We start from the raw sequence: 23,861 nt of genomic DNA on the forward strand, positions 1-23,861 counted from the left end.
GCTTAGAATATAATGTGGCCCTTGAGCTGGAAAAAAAGGTCCCCCATCCCTGGTATCAGGCTTAGACATCTGACACCATGTCAAGTTATTTCTGAGAAAAGGCCAGGCCAAAATGCAGGCGTTACTGAACAGCTTTATTGCTAAGAACTGTCTAGAACAGCAGCTTTGCTGACTGGCACAGTTCGGACACAGTGCCACCTACAGTTGGAAGACCAATAAAACAGTTAAGGTCCCCATTACGACATTGCAGAATTTAAATCTGACTACAAGTTTAACATTTTGGCTTCTGATATTTACATTCTGAGGGATATTAATGAATGAAAATGTTAACTCTTGCTGAGGAATTTAAGAGGAAGGTTGTGACATATTAACTTGCTAAATTTTGCAACTTTTATTATTATTATTTTTTAAAAAAACTTAAATCTCAAAAATTATTAATCAATCCCTGATAATGATGAGGAAAAAACTGACGGTGTTTCCAGATGCCCAGTTTACTGAAGATTCATCCTGATTTGTCTATTTAATGAGTATTATTTCTCATTTGTTTGCAGGGAATTTAGGTGGCAGTTGCTTCCAAGCGAGTGTTATCTCACAATTTCCACTCATCTCGCATCTCGTCCTTCCCCCACTCTCATTATCACATAAAAATTCAATCGTTTGGGGAAGTGGGTTTGTTGCACAACACCTCCCAACCAACAATTATTGTGCAGCCTGAATTTGCCAGAGATTGTATCCCACCTGAAAATAATGACCGTCTAGAAGTGCCTTGATTGAGGAGAATAAATACATTTGAATTGTGGCAAGTGCATTTGAGTTAGGAAACAGGTCTTGTGAATCTTCCTTCAAAATTAGTTTCAGTTTTAAACAAAAACTATACAAGATAATGCATCACAATTACAAAACTAACCAGCCAACAAAAACTGGATTAAAATGTTCTGCAAGAAACCTCTAGTGGAACATTTTAATCCAGTTTTTGTTGGCTGGTTAGTTTCTCTAGTGGAAGCTCATCCCTGGTAGCAAAAGGCAGTCCCAATGCTACTTACTAAATAAATAAACAAATAAATAAATAAATAAATGTGTGCTTTTGTAAATGTGTTGGATGTCAAATATATCCAGAACAGGGGGGGAAATCAAACAACCAAATGAAGGCCATGTGACATTTGACTTGAGAGTACCATTAGAACAGGTGTGTCATAATCCAAATGAAATTAGCTCATAATATGAAAGATAAAGAGCATACGAAAAAAAATAACATTTTGAAAGGACTAGGGCAGTGACCACTGTTCCTGTCAGCTAGGGATGATGGGAGTTGTAGTCCCAAAACAGCTGGAGGGCCAAGTTTGGCCATCACTGGACTAGGGTGTATAGTTACACGAAGTGTCCAATGCTCCCTTTTTTGTCAGTACAATTCTTTAAACTCTTCTTTGGAAATTAACGTGAAGGACACCACTCAAGGGCTACATGTGAGCCAGGATTACACCAGGAAGAAACGGCATGTCCGTTCTACGTGGTTTAAATAAGGGGTGAGAACCTGTGGCCCTTCAGTTGTTGGTGGACTCCAACTCCCTTCATCCCTGACCATTGATCATGCTGGCTGGGCCTGATGGGAGTTGGAGTGCGACAACATTTGGAGGGCCACAGGTCCACACCCCTGCTTGAAACAGACACAATGGATTTAACAAGTAGCAAGCACAGCAATTGTCTTAACAAAATTCTAAATGCATTAATAAAGACGGATAATATTTATGCATTAGCAAAACAATTAGGCAGCAATTTTTGACTCATTTACATGGGATTAAACTCTCACTGACATCAGGCAATAGTTGGTGGGCCCCCCAGAGTGACAGCAAGATATTGGGGACAATCTTGTGTGTGCCACATGGCCTCTGCTCTATCACCTAGCTAGCCTGCTGCTCTCTGGTGTGGTAGAAAACATCCCATCGGTGTTAAAATTCAGCTGCTGTTGTTGTTTCGATTTACTACCCACCCTTTGCTATCAGGTTCCTGGATGGGACTCAAAGCCATTGAAAAGTCAATATTAAAAACAGTTAAATTACAGCCACAAGATTAGGGTGGGTCCTCACATATCTCAGGTGTCAAAGGGCAAGGGAAAGAGTTGCATCTTCAGCATGCGATGGTGCCAGATACAATTCTGCGGGGAGGGAATTTGTAACCTAGGAGGTGCCAAAGAGAATGGCCTCTCTCAGGCCACCCCGCCCCCCCGCCGAACCTCTGAGGGCGGCATCAGCAGCAGCAGCATTTTATTTGTATGCCATCTTTCCATAGTTAAAACAATGCTCAAGGCGGCTTACAACATGACAAGATTTACATAATTACCAACGTAACAAAAGTCATAAGCAATAACTAAAACACATCAAAAAGTGCACAACCAAATGGAAAACAATTTCCACAGAAATCATAAAATCTAAAACTAAGAATACAGCATTCATATCATTTACAATTTAAAATGGCATAGATACAAAAATAAAAGCAATTTAAAAAACAAAAACACAGCCCTCTCTGCCCAGATGGAAGGAGGCAGGCAAGGCCCTTCAGCAGCAGGTGAGTCCCTCAGCCAAACTATGAAGAAGACTCCTCTGCTGATCTTAACACCAGAAAGGAAAGAAACAGTATTTCATATATTTGGGGCCTGGGTTGCTTTAGAACTTCAAACACTAATACGAACACTTTGAATTGGGCCTGGAAACAAACTGGCAACCAACGTAGCTGCTTTAAAACAGGAGTTACACAAGTTCTACAGAGAAGCCCAGCCAGGAATCTGGCTGATGTGTTTTGGACTAGCTGAAGTTTCCGAGGCATCTTCAAGTCCATTTAAGTTGATGGAATTGGTGAGGTGGGTGAGCAGCGACATCTCGTCCTTTGGTCTCTTTTCTCTCCATTCTGATTGTGGACTAGATTGTAGATCACGGCCCACAATCTGACTCCCGCCCCTCTGACATCTCCCTTCCCCTTTTCTGAGGTTTCCTGCTTGAAGCAATTTCAAGTTCTCCTTCCTTGCTCTTCAGCCAGAAACAACCACTGCTGTCTCTGGGGGTTTGGCTTCCGCACCCTTGGGAACCCGGAATCGGATCATCCTCAGCCAGGGAGACGTCAGCGTCAGATTGATCCCCAATTTAGGAGGTTTCGCCATGGGCTCTCCAGGATTCCCTGTCCTCCATGTTCTTCTGGGCTTGGTTTGGGCACAGCTGGGTGAGTTGGATCAAATACTTCCCATCTCTTCAGCCTCCTCTGAACTTCCTGATTCCTCCTCTGCCTACTGTGACTCTTCTTCCTTGGCTATGAACAGCCCTTGACCAACCAAACAACTCTCAACAAATGCGACATCTCTGCATTGTCTTGGGCTACACAGTTTTTCTTGTCAGAGCTTGGGACAAATTGCCCTAAAGTACACCTCCAACCTTTGCCCAAAGGTTGTTGTGTTCGTCCCAAACTAACACAACAAGCTAGACTTGAATCTTCCCCTCTTCTACACACACCCCGCACAAACTCACAGGTAGTTCTATCGGACCATCACTTGTTGCCTTCTCTCGGTTTCTAGCAGCTTCCCGTGCCCATAATCTCACTAGGATATTTTCTTCCCCCAAATTTAGGGGCAACTGACACATACGTGAACAATATGACTGTGTGACTGTTTCAGCCATTCTTTCTCTTTTTCTACCTCCCCGTGTTGCTCAATCAGCTTTGTACTCATTCTCATTTTATTTTGGGGAAGGATCCTAGCTCAACATTTTAACATTTGCTTTGTATTCAGAATACCCCAGTTTCAATCCTCAGCATCTGAAGGCTGGGCTGGGAAGTAAGCTTGCCTGAAGCTACCAGTGACCGTCAACAAAACTGAGCTAGATGATTCTGTATAAGGCAGTTTCCTATGTTCCCGTGTTCAGTTTAAAAACTGCCATTTTAAAACATCAGCTTAATTGCTTGCCTTGTTACTATGCTCTAACAGAGGGCCCACAAAGACTCCCCTGGGTGCCAGCGGCTCGGCTTATCTTCTCCCTTAGCAGAGAGAAAAGTGATTGTGGGAAGAGGGTGAACAGGGCAGGAGCCCAACCTGAGCAGTAACCTTAAATACATTGCATCGCCAGGTCTGAGGTGACATAGACACTATCCTTTTAAATCACATTCAAAGCACATTTCCCCTCTCAAAGAATTCTGGGAACTGTAGTTTGTTAAGGGTTGCTGGGATTTGTAATTCTGCGAGGGGCAAACTGCAGTGCCCAGAATTCTTTGAAAAAGATGTGATTCCAATGCGTGTATATATTTCGTGTATGCAGCCTGAGTCTCGGTGCTGTAGATTGGAGAATGTTTTGGGGCTGGCAAAGCAGGAAGCTGAGCAGCCAGCCTCTAACCCAGGGGCAGCCAACATGGCAATCTCCAGGTATTTTTGGACTCCCAACACCCATCAGCCCCAGGCAGTATGGACAATGGTTGGGACGATGGGAGTTGTAGTCAGATAACATCTGGGGGGCAGTGGTGGTTATGTTCTTCTGTGAGAGTTCCTGTTTTCTCCTTCATTCACCTGGGGTGGGAAAATTAGTCCATCTGTGGCCACTACCTCTTGCTTTCAACAGGGCTGAGGCTTTCAAACATCCTGTTCTCGCAGGAAGGTTTTGCTTAAGCATAGTTCTCCTTCAGCTGGTGTGGTGGATGCAGCTTTAACATTTCAGCAGCGCCAGGTTTGAGCTGGTGCCCTCCCCAACCTCTCACCTTCCATTGTTGGTCCTGCAACACCCTCTCGGCTCCCAGTGCAGGCAAACTGGTTGTGCTCCCCTAAATCTGCCTCTTATGGATTTATTAGACCTCCTTTGAGACTCAAAAAAAAAAAAAAAGTGTCCCTAAGGATTGATTAGGAAACTGCGTCATAAGGGAATAAATTACATGTTCTCTATCCCCTTGGTAACATCTACAGTAGCAAAATACACGAGACGCTGTTTCAAACTCCAAATGGGGACAAAGACACCATCTATCCTTGTCCTGTCTAGGATATTGGTGGGTAAAACCAGGCAATAAAACTGCTCTTCTGTACTCAGGTACTATTAGAAAATAAAGATATGACATCTGTTTGTTAGAAGCAGACCAAGTCAGGTCCAGCAAGCATGGTGTATATGAGTCATTAGCTGGTGTGTGTAACTCTTGAACATCCATTTCCGGTAATACAGAGCAAGGAGAACTGACGTGTGTGTGTGCGTAACCACGGTTGTGCACTTAAAATTTTTAAATGCTTACATCAGTATGACAGTTTCTAAAGCAGCCAGACCTCCCCACACCTTCCCTTCCAATACAAAAAAACTCACCATAGGACACATATCTTGTTTGTTTCCCCCCATTAACCCACTAGCCCAAAACCCCAGGAAGAAGAAGAAATGCTACAGCAACATTTATTTAGTTGGTCCTGAATAATCAGTGATTAGGCAAGACCACCCACTGATCAGAGGTAGCCTTGGGAGTTACAGGTACACTCACTTACCTGGGCTCATTGTGTGACCGGTGTCTCACTATAGTTTGAGTGGAGAAGCACCTGTACTCTATCCTAACCCCACACTGGGGTGGGAGTGGGCAGGTTAGGACTGCAGCTTTTGTCTGCTATGTCTCTTTCTATCCCTTTCCATCTTGTGAGAAAGGAAGGAACTCTAGAAATGATCTTTCCCTGACTTTGATAGAAGCATTCCAGCAGTACCAGCTGGGTGTTGTGGCCATCAATGCCAGAGGATGGCACCAATCCTACGTAAGATATTAGGTGCCTTCAACAGGGCTGCGCGCTCTCTCACACACACACCAGATTAAATCTGAGGCCTGATCTGGAGCTTTGGAATGGCCCTGATCTGACCCAGGATGATCAGGGACTGAGTGGATCTCAGAAGAAAATCTATTGAGGGCCTTGCACAGCCATGTGGTCAGGAAGGAGGGAGACAAAGCTATGCCTCTTCTTCTTCACTCCCCTTCCACCCACATGCAGTGGGGAGCTATGGAAGGAGGAGATAAACACAGGCTTCCTACACATCTCCTTCTCCTTGCTCTCACTGCTGCCAGAATGTCCTCACATTTACAAAGCCCCCAATTGCTCAGGGCTGACCCTATCCAGCTCAGGGCAATCTGGGGTTACATCAACCCAATCCGGCCAAATCTAAGGTCAACCCAAATACAATTAGCGTACCACTCTACCCCATACCAGAGGTGTACGGTTTTTTACATGTAATGTTCAGTAAGTGCAGAGCCTGTACACTTGTGCGCAGAAGATTTGAGCAGTACAAGTCAACAAGTGTAAACGATTTCACCCAAACACTTGTATATGTGTTGGACCAGCTTGTAGTTGTATTCAGTGTAATGTGTGAACAAGCCTCTTGCCTTGCTGGATTAGTCTAAGGTGAGCAAGCTATGGGTCCTGGGAGTAAGCCCCACTTAACGCAGTGAAGCAGACTTTAAAGTAAACATAGGTTGGATTGCGCTGCATCATTCCATCATACCCAGTATTCTGTCTCCAACAGTGACCAGCCAGATGTCTCTGGAATGATCTGAAGCAGATCTGTGTTTCTCTGCAGCATCTGATAGTCGACAGCCTTAGACAGAATCACAGAATTCTAGAGCTGGAAGGCACCCTGAGGGTCATCTAGTCCAAACCTCTGCAATGCAGGAATCTCATACATGACAGGTAGCCATTCCAACCTCTGCTTAAAATCCTCCAAGGGAAGGGAGTCCACCACTTCTCTTGCGAGTGTGTTCCACTGTTGAACAACTCTTCCTGTCAGATAGTCCTTCCTGAAGATAATGGTTTTGTTTTTAAGTGTCACCGTGGTCATGAGCCCAGGCTGATCTTGTGGCGTTATCTCTCTTCTGAAGGGCCCATCTCCTGAAAGTGACAAGCCATTCAGGGCCAAAACAAACATGCCTTGTGAGATCTGTGAGCAGATTCCGCCAAACTGGTTTCCCCTCCAACCACTTTAAAACCACTTTCTGGTAGCGTGCACGATCAGTGCATTTGTGGTGAAGGAGAGCTTGTTTAACACACCTCTCCCCACCATTTCTCATGTCTAAATTTCATTATCACCCAACCTGCTATCTACTGGGGAACCAAAGAGAGAAAAAAGACAAGTTCTTCTACTATGCCTGTCTTTCTTCTGCTGCTGTAGCAATATTTTCAGCTTCCTTGGGGAAGGTATGTCACTCAGCTAATAGGACACCTGCTTTGCTTTCAGAAGGTCCCAAGTTCAATCAGTGGCATCACCAGGTGGGGCTCGGAAAGACCTCCATCTGAAACCTTGGTGCTCCATTGCCCATCTGTGTAACAGAAAATTCTAAACTAGATAAGCCAACTTATCAGGCTCACTATAAAGCAGCTTCCTCTGTGTGGCAGAGAAGCAAATTAGATCAGGGGAATGGCATGGAGAAAAGGCTTAAAACCCACTCTCCCAGCTCCAGTGCCTCAATCCAATAAGTGTCCCCTGAAGAAGGCTTCCTTTTGTCTGTCCTCAGTGCACCATCAATCAGTTCGACTACAGAGCTACATGTTCTAGCATTCACTCTCACCATTCTCATCTGTTGCTCAGCTAGGTGATTTTTCACTCTGGATTTAATGATCTTACCGGGGGAGCGGGGGAGCTGTAGACCAAGTGGTGAACCTGTAGCCCTCCAGATGTTGGACTACGACTCCCATCAGCCTCCACCAGCATGACTAAAGACCAGGGAGGATGAGAGCTGGAGTCCAATAACTTCTGGAGGGCTACAGATTCCTCATCCCATCGCCTAGAATTGCAGCCTTACTCCTTAGACACCCTGAGCATTGCATAAATCAATACATAAAACATTGGTGCCTTACTCTGCAAGGGCTCCCTAGGCAATATGTAAGAAAAGTGATGAGAGGGACATAAACTTTCTTTGAGATGCATAAAAACATGCATAATCCATGTGGATTAGTGCTGCATCCATGCTGGGCATCCCCTCACCAATGCCCCATACTGCTCACTACGCCACTCTCCTCCCTGCTCCCCCTGTTTACAAGTTACCAGACAGTGGGAGAAGAAATTCTGATGTTGTTGCTGCTGCTGCTGCTGTTAAATGGTCAGCATGCCAGTCAACATGCCACATTGTGCCCTCCGTGGTTGTTTTTGCCTGGATGGAATGTGTCTTTCAACTTTGACAATGCCCCTGGCAAATCTAGATGAAGGATAGAGAGACATATGTTCATCCATGTAGAAATTAGCATACTGTATTAAAGTAAAATTAATGTTGGTTGCTCCACCCATTTTTCCCCTCTGGCCCTGCCCACTCAGGGCATGTGGCTCCTGGAAGGTTGCCAAGAAGGAAATGTGGCCCTTAGGTTGAGAAAGTTTCCCCTCCCCTATGATATGTGAACTCTCATGCACAGATGATCCCACCTATAGGACACACAACGATACTTGTGATTCAGGGACGCTGACTGCTGTGGGGCTCAAAATCAGGAGCCTGACCTAATCTATAGGTCAGTGGTCTTAGGGCAGGATGTCAAGGGTCCCACTCTACAGAATGAGTTGGAAGGGGGAAAGCAGCAGGGCTGTCTTATCACATTTTCAAGTAAGTAAGGTAATGTGCTTGACTGTTAAGTTCAAAGTCTACAACTGCCTAGTTGCAACACTGGTCCTATGAATTAAGTCAGGGTGGGGAATCTGGGGACCTTGAGATGTTTCTGGACTGCAGCTCCCATCACCCCTGACAGTCGACCGTGTTGACTGAGGGTGATGGGAATGGGAGTCCAGCAATATCCATGTTCCCCACCCCTGGATTAGGAATTGGCTTGTTTTACTGTTGGGTCTGCTGTTCAGAGGAGAGATGTACAGGCAGTTTCAACATGGGCATGTACCAAGTGAATCCATCAGGTTTTGAGTCTGCAGCCTAGCCAAAGAATCTCGAAAGGCTAAAGAGGAGATCCACCTGAGACCTCAGAAAGTGCTACCAGCGAGAATAGATAAGGCGGAACTAGTAAGGGTGAAACGTAACTTCAGATAGTTATCCTGTTTATAGACAGACTTGAAGAGATGGAAGGGACATGTTCATCCACAGATACATTAAGGCACATGGTTATGCCGGCAGATGTGGCTGGAGCCAACCACACTCTCACACATATTAACACACACACAAACACATGTACATGCCCCCCAATGCTGATCTACAGGCACATTAATATGCATTCACACATGCACATGCACACTCATACTTGCACAAACTCATGGGGAGAAAGACGCACAGGACTCTTAGAAAGGTAACTGAGATTATGGCCTTTCCTGTTATTTGTACGCTTATGATCCATAGGGTTGTGAAGTCTGAAAGAAAGAAAGAAGAAAACTGGAACAGCTTAGAAGACTGATCTCTTTATACTTGGCTGAATTGGGAGCCAATTAAAAGTTCCCTGTCTCGTCTCTAGATAGTTTGGTGATTGCTTTTGAAGACCTTTTTCTTTTTTTAACTCAAGGAAGTTGATGAAGCTGCAGTTAGAAGTGGAAGGCCAGACTAGGGGAACGGGGCTTCTGAACCCTTTCCCCTTATGCAATTATTTCCCCCCCTGTTTTTCCTGCCCCTGGGGAAAGTTCTCCAAAGAAGACGAAAACACCTTAGAGGGGCAATTTTTGGTAGAAAAATTATGTGAAGTGAGAGAATTAAGGAACCCCTGCTGGTTTTCTACTTCAAATGGCAACATCAGCAGCTGCATTGGTTAAAAAAAATAAGAGCCTATCCCAAAAAAGAATTGCGGAACTATACATAACATGCAGTTTTCACCCTCAGTTTCCACCAGATGGATTCAACAGCACCAGCTGACTGCAGGAGGCTTAGAGATGGGTGTTGATTTCCCTACCATGAGGTGGACTTTTTATTCTGGACCCTTTTTCATCACCAGCCAGTCAAGCATCTGATTGTTCTTTGATATGCTTTCGAGCCTTTACCAATCAACAGGAAAAGATTAATTTCAAAGAAGCCTCAGCATTGCGGTCTAGTTCACATCTCTGCTTCCGTTTGATTCCAGCTTCCTAGATTAGTCACCTGGAGGTGGAGTGTTGCTTTGCCTGTCAGTAATTCTCTGGGTACAGAAACTGATCACGAGCAAAGCAATCATTATTCTGACATTGCATGGCCCAGGACCCCCTCAATTGCGGGGGCAAGGCAGCACATGTGAGATGTATCCAATGCTTCCCCTCCCTTGGTCAAAAATGTAGTGCCATTACTCACATCACAGGCACCAGAACAAAATTTTCTGCTGCTCAGGGCAGGTGAACCCCATCACAAAAAGTACTGAATGTATATATAGTGGTTTTTATTAGACCCTGTAATCTAAAACATTTTTCAATAGTACTATAATTTTGCCTAATTCCAGCTTTTCCACTATTTATTTATTTATTTATTTATTTATTTATTTGCAACTCATGCTTGTAATTTTTGAAGAAGAAAGCTTCCAAACAGTTTAACTGATGCATCTCTAATACAAATTTTGTGGGGTCACCTAATAATTCTCAGTAGCCTTAAACTAGATTTCCCAGGATTCTTCGGGGGAAGCCATAACTGTTTACAAAGTGGCATGATACTGGCTTTAAATATACAGTGCAGATGGGACTCAAGATGGTGGTGGGAATGCCCTGGGGAAACATGCCAAACCTCTCTTTTCTCAAACCTCTCTCTTTTCTTCCTTTTCTTTTCGTAGGAGCTGTCCAAGCCCAGAGAGGTAAGAACCTTTTCACACCTTCTTTCATATTATTTACTGCTGCTACTGTTTTAAATAAATGATGCAAGCAGAATATGGGAGCCTGTGATAAAGAAACTTTTATTTAGGCTGTTCAGTTCCTAAGAGTGATATAGCAAGGGGGCACCTGTTCTTTGAGGTTTCAATTCCTTGACTGTGGTTCCTCCAGATTCTTGCACCACTCACAGCCCCTTGTGAAACACTTCAGTTTCTACTTTCAGTCTCTCACTATCAAGACACCCAGCCTTGTCAGGTGGTTGTATCCTGCAAGTGCTGACAGTTGCCCAGTGGTGGGGACAGGGAAGCTGCGGCCCTCCAGAGTTTTAATATTTTTTCTCATAATATTAAATCCTGCCTTTCACAATGTCCCCAGTCGAGAAGTTTGTGGGGGGGTTTAAAACCCTAGTGGCTGCTGTTCTGTGTGTCTCATGATTCCACTGCTGTTTCTCCCCAGACTGTGGCAGCTGCTACCAGCTCAACCCAGGCACCATTGCCGGCGTGGTGCTGGGAGATCTGCTGCTGACTTTGCTCATTGCGTTGGCTGTATACTACGTGGCTGCCTGCATCCATCAACGCCAATCAGCTGGTAAGGAGAGAAAAGCCATTCTTACTGCAGATATTAATATTGTGCAGCTTGAAGCAAATGGATGCATAAAAAATGACTCATTTTCAAATAAAAATTGTCCAGACTCATAAGTATTATTCAAAGCTTTACTAACCAGAACTTATTCAAAACAGGTAAAAATAAATCAATCAATAATGCATCCAGATAGTTCCCTAAGACATATACTTGTCCAAGCATAGGCTCAGCATCTTCTTAGAAATATAATAACTCTAAACAAACCTAGAATCAAATAGAAAAAAAATCCTTCCAGTAGCACCTTTAAGACCAACTAAGTTAGTTCTTGGTATGAGCTTTCGTGTGCAAGCACACTTCTTCAGATACACTGAAACAGAAGTTGCCAGATCCTTCTATATAGTGAGAAGGTGGGGAGGGGTATTACTCAGAAGGGTGGTGGGAATGGGAGATTGGCAGATAGCTGGGATGAGCCTGCTGACGACTCTTAACGACTGTAATGGGTCTTACAGGAAAAGGCAAGGGGTGAGAAGGTGAGAAATGGCTTAGTCATGTATAATGGGATAAGAATCCAATGTCTTTGTTCAAACCAGGTTTCTCCATGGTTTTAAGTTTGGTAATGAGTTGCAATTCAGCAGCTTCTCTTTCCAGTCTATTTCTGAAATTCCTTTGTAGTAAAACAGCTACTTTGAGATCTTGTATAGAATGTCCTGGGAGATTAAAGTGTTCTCCTACTGGTTTCTCTGTTTTGTGATTCTTGATGTCAGATTTATGTCCATTTATTCTTTGGCGTAAGGTTTGGCCTGTTTGTCCAATATAGAGAGCTGAAGGACACTGTTGGCATTTGATGCCATACACAATGTTAGATGATGAGCAATTGAATAGTCCCGAGATGGTATGTGTGATGTTGTTGGGGCCAGTAATGGTGTTGTCCGGGTGTATGTGGCAGCAAAGTTGGCATCTGGGTTTATTGCAGGCTCTGGTGCCAGTGTCCGTGTTAAGTCTGGTTGTAGTATTATTGTGGGTTAGGAGTTGTTTAAGATTGGGTGGCTGTCTGTAGGCAATGAAAGGTCTTCCTCCCAGAGCTTGAGAAAGAGAACTGTCATTGTCCAGGAGAGGTTGTAGATCTCTGATGATGCATTGTACTGTTTTAACTTGGGAGCTGTATGTGATGACTAGAGGTGTTCTGTTATTTTCTTTTTTGGGTCTGTCTTGCAGCAAGTTCTCTCTGGGTATAAGTCTGGCTCTGTTGATCTGTTGTCTAACTTCATCTGCTGGGTATTTTAGTTCTGAAAAGGTTTGCTGTAGATCTCTTAGGTGAGAGTCACCCTTCTGAGTAATACCCCTCCCCACCTTCTCACTATATAGAAGGATCTGGCAACTTCTGTTTCAGTGTATCTGAAGAAGTGTGCTTGCACACGAAAGCTCATACCAAGAACTAACTTAGTTGGTCTTAAAGGTGCTACTGGAAGGATTTTTTTTCTTTTGACTATGGCAGACCAACACGGCTACCTATCTGTAACTAGAATCAAATGTATTTCTCTCCTTACAGTCTCTGTTAGCCTGGAGCTGTATTATCTTCCAGACAGACTCATTTTCACATCTTTTTCCCACTGTGTCCGGGAACAGAAGACCAAAGGCAACTCCCTTCAAAATGGCAATTTGCAACCAAATACCTTAATCACATGATCTAAGGTTAAACACTCATGTGAAAAAGCAGTGAACATCAACATTTAGCCCATCTAGAAGCTCAAAACTTTGTTTTAGCACACTCAAATAGAATTTCCTATTGTTAAAACCCTTAGCAATACACATACAGGCATTTTCCATTTCTATGTCAATTAAAGAATTGCACTTAACAATTATTGTTCCCTGAGCTTGGTTGATCGTTCCCCTTCTGAAAAAACGGCGGAGGTTAACACTACATGCATAGATGTGAACAAGGCAAGAAGCCTATAAACCTGCTGCATGGGTGTCCACTGAATGCGCACGGGAAGTGGGGGATTGTTCCTGCTGACCCTGCCCATCTACTCTGCAGTTTAGCATAACTTGGGTGTAGAACCTATATATGGAAAATCTGTACAGCTTATGCCAAAAGCAGAGTCCCAGCCACCTAGCCATACAAGTTCAGTGTATCTTGATTGGATATGGGTACAAGACTAGAAACTAGAGCTGAGCAGAAATACTGGGGTTGAGAACTGCGAAATACTGCGAGGGTTGAGAAAATCTCTGAGATTCTTCTTTTTCTCACCCTACCCCCTAAGAAAAAGGAGGCCACTTTGCAGAATTTTCTCCAAATATTCAAAGGTTTTTTTGGTGGTAGTCACCATTCTCATGTCCCCCACAATGCCATGGAGTGACATTAGGTCTTAGGCATTGGGAAGGATGTGTTGGGGAGGATGCAAAGCTGGCTGCCAGCATAATTACTACTGCTGATGTCATGGAAGGAAGGAAGGAAGGAAGGAAGGAAGGAAGGAAGGAAGGAAGGAAGGAAGGAAGGAATTGTGCAAATGTCGCTGCTAATCATGAACCCACTCCCAAGAAACTGTTGAATGATTTCTCCTCCTTACCTGCAAAAAAGATTGTGGAGTGAAATTGTCTCCCCAACTTCTGCTTTGTGCTAATTTGCGTGCATCTCTGCTAGAAACACAGAAATAAACAGATGCAAAGAAACTATTTTCTCTCTACAAGTGGAAAAAGTATCTTTCCCCAACAGATATGGGAAAGCAGTTTGGGAAGGTGATTCTCTTTTTCTAAGCAGGCAAATGGCAGGCTAAGAAAGGACTGACAAATCCCTTCCAACTGTGCCACTGTTTGCAGCTCCTGAGCTTACTTTCCATAACTCCCTTTAATAGCAAATGGACGTGGTGAGTGGCAGAACTTGGTGTCTCATATTTCAGTGGTGCTCCGTGTAATGCCAAAATCCAGTGCCCTTCCCCGCCTCTCATCTTCCATTGGAGTAATAGTGGCAGAGCTGCTCCGGTGCCCCAGAAACTCTGTGCTTGAAGTGACTGCTGGAGTCGTGCTCCCCAAGAGCACCTCTGTGGCTGGAGTCAAAACAGGACCACAGCGAGTTTGTGAGAACCAGAGGTTTGCAGACACAAGCAAGTAAACAAGCAGACAATAAATTGCAATGGAAGAGGAAACAGACTAATGCAGACTGAGCACGCTCAGTAGCCACAGGATGTTACATGTTAATTGGAACGGGGGGAAATGGAAAAGGGAGGATGGAGGATGGCGGATGGAATGGAGCATCCTGGAGAAGGGCTTAGCTGGCTGTGACATGTAAAAGTGTCGGTTTCCTTTTTTAAAGCCAAGGAAAAGACTTGCAGAACTCTGCCTAGCTTCTAATTTGGCCTTCTCAGCTTGCAGCCGGAGGTTTTAACTGAACCCTTTTAACCACAAACTTTAACCAGCATTACACCCTTCCTCCCTTGAGCAGGGAGGACAAAGTAACCTCAGCTCCCACCTGCTGAGGCTCTTTTGCCTCTCTATTTGCCTTTGAAGAACAAGACTCTGGCAGGGGAGGGTTAGAAACTTCAGAGCGATCCTAGTTATTCTTGGCCAGCCATTTGTAGGACCCTGAAGCAAGTTTTAGCCAAGATATTGTCATGCTAGCTCAGAGGCACCGGCTTGTGAGGGTGATTAGGGGGGGCACTATTGCATGTGTGACGTCACATATGTGCAACATCCTGAGGTCATCGGGAAGAGCAAGACACTGTGGTCACACGGCTCCTCCTCTGCCTCCTCCTAGCGCTGCCACCGGCGAGAGGCTGCCTCACCCCTTCTTCCCTTCATGGAAGGTGGAGGAACAGAAGGAAGCAACCGCTGGAGTTATGCTTCCTCTCTCACCACAGTCTCAACGAAAATCCCCCCACTGTGTGAACTAGGGGTTTTCATTATAAGGTGCCTAGCATTCATGAGAGGGGAGAGGTTATTTACCTCAGGACCATGGTGGGGAGGACCTTCCTCCAGCATATCTGATGAAAGTTGAGGTGATCCCCCATAGCAACTTTTTTTAAAAAAATGGCCCTTCCAGTGAATCTTTCAATACCGTATCTCCTTTCACCTTAGGGGGTGTGCTGGGCAAATATCTGAGAGGAATGGCTCACACTAAGAGCTTATTCACACTTCTGCTTATCCCACAGCTAGAAAGCCTGGCTCCTTTCCCAGGGAAAACCTACTCTTTAGCTTTAAATCAGAACAAACAGCATTATGCAGAATACCCAATTGGAGTTTGCTCTGATTGAGAGCTAAAGAGCGGTTTTCCCGGGGGCGGCGGGAAGCAGCAGAACAAGAGGATGTGTGGATAAGCCCTCAGACACGTAACTGACAAATGTTGATATAACTCTCAAATACCAGAGTCTCGTTTATGCTTGAAAAATAGCATCTATGTCAGCCTGTCATCCTCCAGCTATTTCACCCAAAACATACAGAGGGTGACGGGTTAGCAGCACCTGATCTACACAGATGGAATAAGAAGCAGAACTGTTTCTCTCCCACATGCAAACACTTATTTTTCTTCTTCTTAGGAGACCTAAAGAACCCTCCTCATGAGTCCCCATATGAGGTGAGTGTGACCATGTGATTCCTTGCTTTGACCCTGAGGCCTACTGAGCAGGCCTGTTGTGATGAGCCAAGCGGTTGCCATGACGATGAGCCCTGAATCATTGCCACAATGGGAAGGCAAACCAAGGCATTATACCCTGATAGGTTGAATGCTGGTGTGCGTGTTAATCTGTTTTTAGTTTATTGCTGTTTTTAATTTTTTCCCTATTTTCAATAGCTTTAAAAAAAAAACATTTTTATTGATAATTTTGCTATTTTTTGTAAACCATTTTGAGGTTTTCGTTTTGTTTTGTTTTGTTTTTGCCGTCCAGCAGTATATAGACTTTATGAAATTTATTTGATTAATAAATTATAGTGCCAGGGCAGAAAATCAAAACAGGGCATGCATATGCACATAGCGGTCAGGGTTGCCTCCAATTCGTTGCCCAAAAAATGAGGAAATGCATGTCCAGAAGGGAAATCACAGTCAGGTATAAAATTTTCATGTAGTAATTTATATGTATGTATCCCATAGGGTGTGCAGATGGTGGCCAGGTCTCCTGCCCACTGTAAAGTCCCCTTGCTCTCCATTCTTAGTATCAAAGTACAGAGGACTCCTTCCGCCCCCTGTAATAGACGCCCCTGTCCCGGCTGTTGCATTTCCAACAAAGGAGAAGAAATGACTATTCAGCCAGCCAAATAACGAAGATATGCCTTGAAACTCTGCTTCTTTCTTCCCTTACAGGAGCTCCAAGTCCGTGGGGTGGATATTTACAGTGACCTCAAAAATCCCGGCCCTGGAACCTACAAATAGTCTTCCTTCTCTGTGCTGCTCTTTTGAGCTTCTACGTACAGTGGTACCTCGGGTTACATACGCTTCAGGTTACATACGCTTCAGGTTAAAGACTCCGCTAACCCAGAAATAGTGCTTCAGGTTAAGAACTTTGCTTCAGGATGAGAACAGAAATCGTGCTCCGGCGGCGCGGCAGCAGCGGGAGGCCCCATTGGCTAAAGTGGTGCTTCAGGTTAAGAACAGTTTCAGGTTAAGTACGGGCCTCCGGAACGAATTAAATACTTAACCTGAGGTACCACTGTACAAGATTGCTGTTCAGTTTCTCCTCTTCAGCAGGCCTATTCAGAAGTTGTACTTTAAGGAGAGCTTTCTAACTGTGAACTTTCCTTTGCTTCTTCTCAATATAGAACTTCCTCCACAGAGATCGTCTGCTCTATTTTTGTGGAGCGTGTTCTGTCCCATCCCCCCCACCCACCCACATGCATCAATTGCAACATGGTCGGAACTGCCACGAGTTGAGACACAATGCAGAGCTCTTGGTGGGAGGGGGTTGGGACATGTGAGCCCACCTTTCTTCAACCAGGACCCCCTTCTTCAAGCATAGAAACTCTGTCTGGTGGCCAAATGCCACAGCAGTGCTGTATAATGCTGTGTCATGCATAAGACTAGAGGAGAAATCCATTTCGGCTGACATTTAAAGGCCAACTTACCTAATTTCAGAAACAATGCATGAATGGAAGCAAAGCCCTCCTTTGAAATTTGCACTTCCCCAAATTTGGCAATGCAGTTCTCCAGCCAAAAATCCATATATATGAGGAAGCCGTCCATATAAATGCATATATTTGTGAAAATGACGCACAAGCATGCATGATATTAGCTCTGCAAAAGTGGGCATCTTAGGCAAAAGTGCATACACAAAAATCTTTTCAGAGAAATGTGCACTATGATGGTAATTTGCAAACCACCTAGCAGCTGATGTTTGAGCACTGCAGCAGCTGCTGCTTTCCTCTGCATTCTTCAGCCAGCCCTAGAGCATCATGGAGAAAGAGCTTGAGAGCAGGGGGAAATGGACATTTGGAAGCATTTTAGAGGGCACTCCCCAATTTTCATGATTTTGCTTATGAGCCTGGGGGCCTGCAAGGTAACCCCAGTGCAAATGGGGGGTGCCTATATCAAATATGCCAAATATATATTGTAAAAAATGCAGTGTAATTATTCCAATAAATAATTAAACAAATCAAACATGCTTTTGTGTTGTTGTTCTACAAATATGTCACAATTCATATCTTCTCAATAGCCATAAGACAGGGATAGGGAACATGTAGCTCTCTTAGGCTGGTGATGGACTCCAGCTCCCATCAGCCTCGGCCAGCATGGCCAATGGCCAGGAATGATGAGAGTTGTAGTACCAAAAATAAATAGTCTAACAGCATGTTCCCCAGTCCTAAGACCCCCATTGTACATCTGGCTCCACCACCAGATATTTTTATTTTTATTTTGTTCCTGGTTCCCACTGATGGACCTGGGGAGTTGTAGCACACACACAAAAAAACCCTGAATCCCGGCTACCCCTGCTGTAAACTGATACTTTTGTCCGATTTATAGTGAAAGAAGCAAGAGACTCCTTAAGTCCAGCGGGACACTCTGGGACTGAAATATATAACCCAATAAGGGTTGGGCAGAAGTTTGTTTGTTTTTTTTACTGAAGAGAGCCACCCCTATTTGATCACTTTATTTCTTTGTCAGTCCTGCTCTAGATTTTCCTGTTAGTAATCCCCATCCACCAGGGCCATTGAGAAATTATTTCCAGACACTCATAGGACATGACACATTGCTTCTGTTCTTTTGTGATTGATGTCCCTAAGAAGAGGGGTGGGGGGAATGGGGCCCAGGGGACAAATGTAGCCCTCTGGACCTCTCCAACTGTCCTTCATGACTCTGTAATTCTCTAAAGGGAATGGATACAGAATTCTAAGCATCCTCACCAGTGGGTGCTGCCAAACTCCTATGTGGGGATGCTTTGATGGTAAAGCTGCTATGAAACCGATTGAATGTTTTAGTCTTGATCAGGGGTTGTCATCCTGGTCCTTACCACCCACTAGTGGGCATTTCAGGATTCTAGGTGGGTGGTAGGGGGTTCTACGGCACAAGCTGAATCCTCCTTCCATCCAGCACTGGTGGGCGGTAAGGAAATTTGACCATCAAGAAAGATGCATTAGTGGGTGGTAGGTATAAAAAGGTTGACTACTCCTGGTCTAGATCTGCTAAGTTATGATCATTCAGATTCCAAACGCTTCAGACATTCAGCAGTGGGGGGAAAGTGCAGAAAATCAATCAAAGCCCTGATCTATAACATTGTTGCCGTCAGAGTTGATGTATGAAAAGGGGTGACAGGGCAAGGCTGAGAAATCAGAATGTAAGATGCAAAATCATCCAGTCTGTTAGATCTAGTGTGGGCTAACTATTCTGTTTTTGAGACAGGCTGCAAAGTAAGAGTTGGGTAACCATTCACTGCGTCCTGTGTTTGCTTCTAATCTGATCTTTCTCAGCGGGAGGAGCAAGCAGTGTGAGACCACAGACAGCCTTGTTGCTGTGGAGGGGGTGGGGAAAGAGGTTTTTCATTCCTTCCTACAGAGAGGATCCTGCTCTTCGATTTGGAGGAATCAGCAGTTGGGCTAAGGCTGAACCTAAAGAATTATGTTGGGTGGGCAGGATGGTGGGCAACGGCAAAAAGTGAGTAGCTGCTGCTGCTTGGGCAGGGTGCTTTTAACACAGGAAGCTGCCTTGTACTGAGTCAGACTATCAGTCATCTAGATTAGTATTGACAAGAATGATTGACAGCAGCTCTCCAGGGTTCCATGATAAGGTTTTCATGCCAAGCCATATCTGTAGATGTTGGGGATTGGACTTGCTGCGGGCAAATTAGCTGCTCTACCACTGAGCTATGGCCCTTTTAAGAACAGCATCCTTGCCACTCACTCAACCTGCTCCTAGCTCCACAAACAAATGATTCTTAGCTTAAGGCTGCACCAATCTGAAGGACATATTTTGAACTTGTAACATAGCATGTCTTCCCCTATCAACGCACCCCAGATACCCCAGATAGGTTAACGGCGTCTCCTTTTCTCCAACGCCAGCAGTGACCCAAACATTTCATTTCATTTGGACCTGTTTGTTTGTTTTAATCGTTTGACCCCCAAATTTAGCAAGCCCTGCCCAATATATACATAAGAGCAACAATAAAATGAAACCTAAAACAATCCATGGTGAAAAGCAAATTGAATACACACACACACACACACACACACACACACTTCGGTACAGAAATCAAAGAAACCAGCATAAAGCTAAGGTCCTTCTGGAACACAAGCATCTTCAGATCTCTCCTAAAAATAGGCAGAAATGGGGCATTTTAGATTTCCTGGGGGGACAGCAAATCCTTGCAAATGTCAGGCCGGAGACAACGGCCCCTGATGCCCATCTCAGGCAGGTTCATTCTTTTAGCTGGGCTGTAGGGTAAAGTAACCCAGTCCCAGGTCAGATTTGGGAAACTTGTGGCCCTCTAGATGATATTGGTCTCCAACTCACATCAGCCGCAACCAGCATGGGCAATAATCAGGGTTGATGGAAGTTGTCATTCAGATTAAGATTAAGATTAAGATTAAGATTAAGATTAAGAGATTAAGATTAAGATTAAGATTAAGATTAAGATTAAGATTAAGATTAAGATTAAGATAAATTTATTGTCATTGTCCGTATATACACAGTATATACAACAACGAAAATCAAACACCCACCCAAAGACCGGGTTCACATACACATTTGCACGTATCTCAGCAACATCTGGAGGGCCAAAGCTTCCCCTAGGCCATATATGCCTATGAATAGAAAAGTCTCTTCATATCTTCATGTGACTAACAGTCCATTGAGAACATCGGGGGCAGAGCTTATGTGCACACCCTTATCCCTATGTTTAATCTTTCACACATATATGGCTCTGGAGATGGGAACCTTACTTAGTGAGTGACCATGGGTATCCAAGCTTCAGTATCCTCTGCTGGTCCAACCAAGAACAGCTGTGTGCAAAAACTGTGGCCTACAGTTGGCTGGCAGTAAAAAGCCTCTTGACTGGCCAGGCCTGGTTTTCTGATGCCTCCTTGCTGCTCTAGTGACAAGCTCCATTCTAGCTGTGTGGTGTGCTGTAGCTAGAGTATTACCATATTTCCTGTGTTGTCTGAGAACATGGGGTAATCAGCACGACAGTCCCTGTGGTCTGGCTGAAGCCACAGCCCAGCAAGAAGCACATGATGTGACTCACTCAAACCATCTGACCTTCCTGTCTCTCTCTCTCTCAGCTCCTTTTAAAGTTTCTCTCTGTCACACCAAGTGACCACTGATCAAACTCAGCAGTCCAGTCCACCCACTACTGCAGCTGTAAGGTGCTGCCTTCCAGATGTGGCTGGACTACAACTCCCATCATCCTTGACCATTGCCCCTTGTGACTGGGGCTGATGGGAATGGGGAGTCCAACAACCTCTGGAGGGCCGCAGTAGGCATGGAGTTAAAATTCAGTTTTGTTTGCAGAATTTTAATGAGAAATTACCCAATTTGGATGCTTCAAACAAATACGTGAACTGAAATAGGTATTCTCTGAAATTTGTGCTGCACTGAATTTTGCAATGCAGTTCTTCAATTGGACAACAGGTAAAAAAAAATTGAAATGTGCATATGAATGCATATTTTGGTGAAAATTGCATGCCAAGATGCATTTTATTGAAGAAAATTGCTTGCAATTGGTATGTCAAAACTCCAAATGAAAATGTGTTTATTGGGAGAAAATCACATTAGAATGATTACAAATATGCATGATGATTTCTTTAAAACCCTGCAAATTACTGCAGAAATGTGGAGAATTGATTTAAGATTGGGAAAAGCAAAAACCTGGAGAACCAAAAATGACGCCTCTGTCCATACCTACCTGTGATCCCAGAAGCTTCTTTGACCCTTTGATTCTTTTTAACTGGATTTGCCAGGGATTGAACTGAGATCCTCTTTCATCCAGAGCAGGTGCTTTGCCACTGAGCAGTGCTCCCATTGTGCAACGAGGACCACAACCGTGCATAAGCAAAGTGTGCTCTTCATCATGACCACCCGCTTGCTCCCTGCTAAGCTTACTGAATGTGGATGGGTACTGGCAGAGTCAGGCATCCCTTTCTTTCTCTCCCCCTCCCTAACTTTCTCACTAGGGCAAAAGGCCAGGAGTGCTCGTCCTGGAAAGCAAAGGGCTTGGCAAAGCTGCAGCCACCCTCCATTTCCCCAAAATGCAAAAAAGCATACAAACGTAAGAAGAGCTTGCTAGATTACGCCAGTGGCCCTTTTAGTCCAGCATCTGGCTCTCACAGCAGCCATCCAGATTCCTTATGGGAAGCCCCAAAGCAGCACCTGAACACAAGACTGCTCTCCTGCGGTTGCCAGAACCCAGACCAGCGCATCCAACAGGGACATGGCACATTGGCTTTGCATAACCAAAGATGTCTTTGTGAAGCCGTGTTTGTGTATTTTCATCAACCAGTATTTTCAGGCACTGCTTTGGACTCCTGGTGTCATTATTTTTTAAATTTTATGATGACTATAAAGAGGAATAAATGACAAGAAAAAGAACTAGAGGCAACATCAAGCATGCTTTATATTGCAAATCAGAAATGAAGCCACCACTGGTACTTATATTCAAAACAGTGTGAATCCATAACCTATATTCAGTACACTAGTACCTCGGGTTACAGGGACTTCAGGTTACATATGCTTCAGGTTACAGACTCCGCTAGCCCAGAAATAGTACCTCGGGTTAAGAACTTTGCTTCAGGATGAGAACAGAAATTGCTCGGCGGCAGCAGGAGGCCCCATTAGCTAAAATAGTACCTCAGGTTAAGAACAGTTTCAGGTTAAGACTGGACCTCCATAACGAATTAAGTTTTTAACCCAAGGTACCACTGTATGTCCTTCCTAAACCTGTTACACTGAATACAAATGTCTCAACTTCCCTCCAGACAGTATCTTGCTTCTGTTGCCCTTTTTTTTTTACCTCAGGGTTGTTTTTGCCATTCACAGACTTTCTCATACCATTCTTTGGTAGAAGGTGCAGTGGTACCTTGGTTTACGGCCATAATCCTTCTGGAGGTCCGGTTGTAAACCAAAACATGTTGTAACCCAAGGCGCACTTTTGCCAATGGGGCCTCCCCCCCCAAAATGGGTTGTAATCCCAAAAAAATGGGTTGTAATCCAAAAAAAGGGACACGCACTTCCGGGTTTGACATGGTTGTAATCCAAAATGGTTGTAATCCAATGTGGTTGCAAACCAAGGTACCGCTGTATACCCATCTGCCTTCATTTTATTTTTATTTTTTTGCATGTGTTATTCTGGTTGCTGTTACTATATAAGCTACAAATTCTCTGTGCTTCCTTCTTATGGACTTTTTCACACAGTTTAGTATATCAAAGACTGGATGCAATTAAATGTTGTATCCTAAGATCTCATCGCTCTCCTTTTGCTAAAAAGATGGGCCTCTGAAAACTTTTCATCGCAACGAGACAGAGAAACTTGTCGTGCTCGTTTTTATCTTTGGATCACATATGCTGAATATAAACATCCCACAGCATTGCAGAGAGGTCTGACTGCTAACTTCACCCCCAAAGGTGACCTTGTGGAAGAGAATGCAGTTCCACAAACTGCAAGCCTGATGCAGGAAGGGAAGATAAGCTGAATGCGAATTATCATAGTAGACGTATGCAGTACCACCATCTTGAGGCTTCAGATGGGATAGCACATTGTTCATTAATTATTATTTTTTCCAGCAGAGCAGGCCAATCCATGTGCCAGCCCTACCATTAGGAAAGAGGGAAATGACTGCCTCAGGTGGCAAATGCTGAGAGGCAGGAAGTGGTGGCAAGGTGCTGGGAGGTGTGTGCCTGTGCAACCCACTGCCCTCAGATACAGTAGAAGATGTCCTATTGCCAGTGTTGAAAATTTAGCTGCTAGTCAAGTGAGCTCCTGTAAATGGTACAGGAGGGTGTCAGCTTGCCCTTCACTTCAGGCAGCAAAATGTATCGGGTCGGCCCTGACCCTACAAGAGGCAGGATGCTGAATTAGATGGACCTTTTGGTCCGATCTACCTGGACTCCCCTTGTGCCCTTATATTTCAGAGGAAACACACAGAAGCATT

The 23,861-nt window shown here is 44.3% G+C and overlaps 1 protein-coding gene and 1 long non-coding RNA gene across 2 annotated transcripts; one reads left to right on the plus strand and one right to left on the minus strand.

The window, feature by feature from the left end:
* The first annotated feature begins 2,985 nt into the window (after nucleotides 1-2,985).
* On the plus strand, nucleotides 2,986-17,883 carry TYROBP (transmembrane immune signaling adaptor TYROBP). Its single transcript, XM_081019531.1, has 5 exons — nucleotides 2,986-3,210; nucleotides 10,685-10,705; nucleotides 11,178-11,309; nucleotides 15,833-15,870; nucleotides 16,594-17,883. Exons 1-5 carry the CDS (start codon nucleotides 3,150-3,152, stop codon nucleotides 16,660-16,662), a joined length of 321 nt encoding a protein of 106 aa, XP_080875657.1. The 5' UTR covers nucleotides 2,986-3,149; the 3' UTR covers nucleotides 16,663-17,883.
* Nucleotides 11,330-15,815, minus strand: LOC308484601. Its single transcript, XR_013990030.1, has 3 exons — nucleotides 14,770-15,815; nucleotides 12,813-13,940; nucleotides 11,330-11,557 (listed from the first exon to the last, which is right to left on the minus strand). It is a non-coding gene; the product is annotated as an uncharacterized lncRNA (long non-coding RNA).
* Nucleotides 17,884-23,861: the final 5,978 nt, after the last annotated feature.

Source organism: Podarcis pityusensis, assembly GCF_964106645.2.
Source record: "Podarcis pityusensis genome assembly, chromosome: 8".
NCBI lineage: Eukaryota > Metazoa > Chordata > Lepidosauria > Squamata > Lacertidae > Podarcis > Podarcis pityusensis.

Coding starts and splice junctions, on each gene's coding strand:
- TYROBP (XM_081019531.1), top strand. CDS start 3,150: ATGGGCTCTCCAGGATTCCCTGTCCTCCATGTTCTTCTGGGCTTGGTT. Junction 3,211..10,684: donor CTTGGTTTGGGCACAGCTGG/GTGAGTTGGATC, acceptor TTCTTTTCGTAG/GAGCTGTCCAAGCCCAGAGA. Junction 15,871..16,593: donor CTCATGAGTCCCCATATGAG/GTGAGTGTGACC, acceptor CTTCCCTTACAG/GAGCTCCAAGTCCGTGGGGT.